The 5,773-nt window shown below is 37.9% G+C and overlaps 1 protein-coding gene across 1 annotated transcript; it reads left to right on the top strand.

Moving 5' to 3' along the window:
• Positions 1-4,009: 4,009 nt before the first annotated feature.
• LOC115881386 lies at positions 4,010-4,531 on the top strand. The gene has a single exon (XM_030898845.1). It carries the CDS (start codon positions 4,010-4,012, stop codon positions 4,529-4,531), a length of 522 nt encoding a protein of 173 aa, XP_030754705.1.
• The last annotated feature ends 1,242 nt before the right edge of the window (positions 4,532-5,773 follow it).

Here is a 5,773-nt window from a genome sequence, read left to right on the forward strand (position 1 = left end):
TAATTTCTGTAGCCTTTAAAATAAAATGCTACAACTTATTTCAAAATCGGATAGATCTAAAACAAATCTCTTTGAAACTACCCCCTCCGTAAGAGCCATCAAAAAACAACCAATTACCATAACAAATTAAACTACTAGCTGCAGAATCGTGTCCGCATCAACCCCTAAACCAAATACGATACGAAAATTGCACACGCAGCCGTACGCTCTGGCAGAGCAGTCACATCTCGTCGCCCAATTCGAAAGTAATAAAGCCGACTATCGACTCTTTATTGCTGGGGTGTGTGAATGGGGCCTTAGGGAATTACTCCTCCCCCTGCCTGTCTCGCTAATAAATAGGAGAATTAGGGCCTATTATGCTAATTACGGCCAAGAGAGGAATAACACGGAGGGACGAGATGTTTGGGGAGGATGGATTATATGTGCTTGTAGTCGTCGTGTAAAAAAATAATTTATGTCGTTATTTTATTAAGGACGCATGAATAATTATCTATTCAGTTTATAATTTTACACAAAATATGAAAACCGTACATGTTACAAGAAAAATGTGAAAAATTGTTTACGATAAATGGTGTAATCGATATATTACAGTAAAATCTATCAATCAGTGAATGTTAACATTTACTAGTAAAAGCTCTCATGGACTTTACGGAAAAAGTGGTCAAATATCTATTCCCCACTCACACGCCTGTGATATATGACTGTCATATTTACAATTTAGTTAATAAAGTTTTGAATTTTACAATTAAGGATTTATGTGTGGTGTCTAACAAACTAAAAAATAATAAAGCTCCTGGTCCCAGTAATATACCATCAGAAGTACTAAAGGCTACTGCTCTAAACACATCCGAACACGTTTTGTCCGTGTATAATTTTTTAGCCGGGAAAAGCCAATTCCCATCGGAATGGAAAACAGGCAAAGTAGTACTACTGAAAAAGGGAAACCAATTATTGAATGAACCATCATCTTTTAGACCACTCAGTTTCCTGGACCTGGAAGGAAAACTGTATGAACATCTCATAGAAATTAAAGTAAAGATTTCAGTTAACGTCTCCTTTTTGCTGCCAGGGCTAATCTGGACGGTGCCTACTTTGTTTACGCGAAATCCGAACCGCGGTCTTCGGCCATATCATGATCAATAGTCTACCGACTTGGCAAGTGTCTAAATCGACTCTTACTCACGAGATATCATATCATATCTCATCCGGCCTCGAACCGGCGTGAATGAGCAGTGTGTGTCAATAGATTTTACACTTTTGCCTTTTTTTTGGACAACAGCACGATACAGAGTTTCGAACCGGTCACCCATCCATCCACTAGTATCGCCTTACGTCGCTTAACGTCGGTGTTCTAATGGGAACTGGTTGTTCGACGTAGCTGGGCCGTTGCCCTTCATACGAATTTCGGGATTCTCAGAAACGAAATATGGCTTTCGTGAAGGAAAGCAGACTGTAGATGCTATCCTTAAAGTAATATACATAGCGGAAGAAGCTGCTGCATATACAAGTAGCATCATATACTCTGTGCAATGATCACATTAGATGTCAAAAATGCCTTTAACAACGCCTCCTGGCAATTTATATTGAATAACCTACGAAAGAGGAAAATAGATCAATGTCTAATCGATATTATAGCATGGTACCTATCAGAGAGAAAAATTATAATTGAGGCCGAGGAATTACAAAAAACTGTGATGGTAAATAGCGGTGTACCACAGGGATCAGTCTTGGGAGCTACGCTCTGGAACGTACTTTATGATGATCTACTGAGGATAGAAATGCCCGATAGAACAACTCTAGTCGCTTTCGCAGACGACCTTGCCATCGTTGCATGTGTAAGCGATGGAGCTATACTGATGAACTCGACTCAACTTGGCAATTCAGCGAGTTGTAAATTGGATGGAGGATAATAGACTCACCGTAGCTTCACATAAAACAGAAGCAGTATTATTGACCAAAAAAAGAAGAATATCGCCGGTGCAAGTAATTCTTTGAGATACTTAGGAGTGTTAGATACCAAACTAAATTTTTCGGAGCATATTAATAAAACGATCATCAAGGCTGAGAAAACTGTCACCGCTTTGGCCTTACTCATGCCAAACGAGGCAGGAGCTAGAGCATCCAAAAGGAGAGTGCTTGCTAGTGTTGTACACTCGTAGCTGTTGTATGCTGCACCGGTATGGCATAAAGTTATAAACAATCGAAAGCTTACACAAAGACTACGCAGAATACAACGTATCATGGCTATTAGAGTATGCAGCACATACAAAACGGTATCTGGAGAGGCTATAGGGGTTATCTCTGAAATAGCACTTATTGAACTGCTCATACAGGAACGGTATGATAGATACTGGATGGACAATTTTAGCCATACCATTTTTTATTCTGCAATGTTTCAATTTACATTTTACACGATATTTTCTATGTTCAGGTCGTCGAATGCTGCATACTTTAGATGAACATAGACATATAATTCTAATATCTTTTACGATTTCTGAAATTATATGTACTTACTTTTCGAACAATCAGAAATATTTAGAAAATACAACGCAGCATTAGGCTTCCTGTATATACACTTTGAATCGAGTACATTAACTGAAATTAATCTGTAAAATAATCGGCCGATAACTCGAAAAGGCAAGTGCATATATCGGGGGAAATGCAGCTGATTTTTCAGCCGTTGTGCAATACGAAAAGGAATCCGCCTGGGAAACGAGTCCCTGACTGAGCCTGGCTGCGAGCAATAGCACAGCGATCGGATGCATTCGCGGTCCGCAACCGCATTCATTCAATTCATCTAGAAAATATCGCGACTTAATAATTAATTCAACTATTTATGCCAATTAAACAATATTTCTTAAGGAATTCAAGCGATCGGTTTTCCAGCGACGATATATTAGAATACACTGGGTAGGGGAAATTAGGGTAAAAGTGTACAGGGTGATTCGAACTTGACGGTCTGAGCTACTCCCTTGGTTTTGGGTTTGGTCTTGTATTTACCGTATGTTTTGTGAATTGCTCTTATGAATTTGTTTAATAGATTTTAACTAGAGGCACTTCTTATATAGAGAATCTTTTAATAAATCTTATTTTTAGTGCAAATAAACTTTTAAAATATTCGCTTCTCACTGGCTTTCAAGTCTTAAACAAATTTACCTAACCAGCTTATTTTCTCAGGTGATATTTATGTCCCCTCGTCGCCAGAAGAAAAAAAAAATGCCGCCGGGAGGCACGTATAGCCGCCCATACTAAAATATGTTAATAAAAAGTTGGTAGGCAGTTCTTTTAGTTTCAAAGTAAAGAAATTTTTCCAATTTTTTTTATCTCAAAAACTGCGACTTTGACTGATTTTGATGTTACTACAAATTTTGTTGTAAATATTATTCCTAATCTTAAATTGAAAACCGCGTTTCGCTAGCTACTGTAATTTTGGAGTTACGATTTTTTAAAATTTTTAAACCCCTCCCATACCCTCTTACCAACCCCCCACCCCCACCAAAAACTAATGGCCAGATTCTCGGGTTTCCACAGTATTTTTCTGCCAAATTTGGTTAAAATCGGTTCGGCGGTTTTTGAGTTATCGTGTTACAGACAGACGGACAGACAGACAGATACTATGAAAATATTTTGTATTTAGGTCATTTATGACCCAAATAATTCATTTTGAGTGAAATTAAAAAAAAACTTTTTTTTGCCGATCTTAACTAATCAAGAAAATCTATTTCAAAAATAAATACTAAAATTCGATGAAAAACCAAAACAACGATTGATTACCATTCAATAGTTGTCTGCATAGGATTTGACATACCTATGTAGAAAAGAATACTCTTACAATTAAATATCTTCTATACGACAATTATCAATGTTCTGAACAAAAGATAGTTTAAATTTCTTTGTACCAAGTATATAAGTACCAAAGATGGATCTAGAACTAAAATACCTAGACGATTAAATGAAAACTTTTACGATTAATTCAAAACTTAAAAACTTTTTCAAACATTATGAGAACATGCTAGAAAGGATAAACAGGAAGTTAGCACTCAGGGTTGCTTTGGCATACTGCACATGTCCAACAGTAGCGATACTGTGTCTTGTTAAGATACCTCCGATTAGCCTAGTGATCGAGGAAAGAAACCAAACATATAAAAACGGAACCTCCTTCCAGAAGACCAGGAGCATTGTACTAGAGCGATGGCAGACACGATGGGAAACATATAGCAGGTGGACTAAGACTTTCATACCTAATAGCAAACATTGGATAAAATGTGACCAAGCAAATACGGACTACTACATCACGCAAGCTATGACTGGCCATGGAGTCTTAGGCGAGTATCTGTACAGGATCCGCAAGGCAAACTCTCCTACATGCGAGGCGTCAGACTCGGCCAACCATATACCATCTGAGTATCACGCGCACGACGACATACGGCAAAACATAGAAACAGTATGTGGTACAAAGATCACTACAGAAAACGTCGAAACCCTTCTGACAAAATCGAACGAAAATATCGAAGCGATTTGCGGTTGCTAAGAGACATTATGAAGAAAAAGGAGTAGAATGAAAAAGCCAAGATTTGAGTACAGACAAGACCAATATAGAAGATTAGATAACTCTCTAATTCCAATGAAATGCTTACGGTGCCGGTGGTACCGAGATTGGTGAGCTTAGAGCACAGATGGGTTTTTAGTGGGTAGGCCTTCTCGCATGAGGGAGATTCCCACACTCCTTTCCCATCTACAAAAAAAGTTTTTATAAACTTACCTAATTATAATATAAGGTACAAATTTATGAAATAAAAAATACGTCTATGACCTCAAATTCTATGTCAATAGAAGCATGTATAGAGCTTTAGAGATTCTTATTTTTTCTTGAGAAAAATGCATAAAATAAGGACTATAAAATAAATAAAGACATTTACACTTGTGTTCCTACTACACAGCCTTCTCCTACTCACCGTTCACCTTAAGTGAGAATGTTAAAAGAAAAGAACTGTGCTTGGTAAATGGGTCTCGGTCGATAAACATTTTCATCGAATAACTACTGTTTTATCTATAACTTCATTTGCAAAAGTTATTAGCCATACTTCTATTCTGTAACCCTCATAAAAAGATTTTAACATATCTCTCTGAAGTCATATTATTTAAAACTTTTAACAAAAATAGAGAATGTTAACAAATTTCTAGAATAATATTAGCAGCGCTTCAAAGCACTTGGGAAATTAAAAGACAGGGTTTTCTACAATTACGACTTGAGCACAAAAACGAAAATTGCAGTGTACCGAGCAATAACAATCCCCACCACGTTATATGGAAGCGAAACCTGGGCTGGAACTCTGTAACTGAATAGCGATCGGTAGCGATGAAGAATACTGACCTTGGCCGTACAAACTAAATGGCCAGCGACAGTATTCTTCATCGCTACCGATCGCTATTTCGTTACAGAGATCCATCTCTGGGTGCCGTACCACCGACACACGACCGCATTAAACAAGTTGCAACAGAGACACCTTAGACAACTGTTAAGAATCAAATGGTACCACCATGTCCCAAAATCAGTCCTTGAAAAAGCTAGCTGCGAGAGCGCTGAAGTCATGATTACTAAATCCCGCTTAAGATGGGCTGATCGTATATGCAGGATGAGCTTGTAGAGGGTAAGAGGAAACCGGGTGGACAACTGCAAAGATACAAAAATATTTTCCATGAAAACTTAAAGGGGATAAGCATGCAGAATCGGTGGAAGGAAGCAGCGCACAATAGAACGCAATGGAGAACT

The sequence above is a fragment of the Sitophilus oryzae genome, unplaced genomic scaffold, assembly GCF_002938485.1.
Source record: "Sitophilus oryzae breed Bouriz unplaced genomic scaffold, Soryzae_2.0 scaffold_1717_pilon_pilon, whole genome shotgun sequence".
Classification (NCBI taxonomy): domain Eukaryota; kingdom Metazoa; phylum Arthropoda; class Insecta; order Coleoptera; family Curculionidae; genus Sitophilus; species Sitophilus oryzae.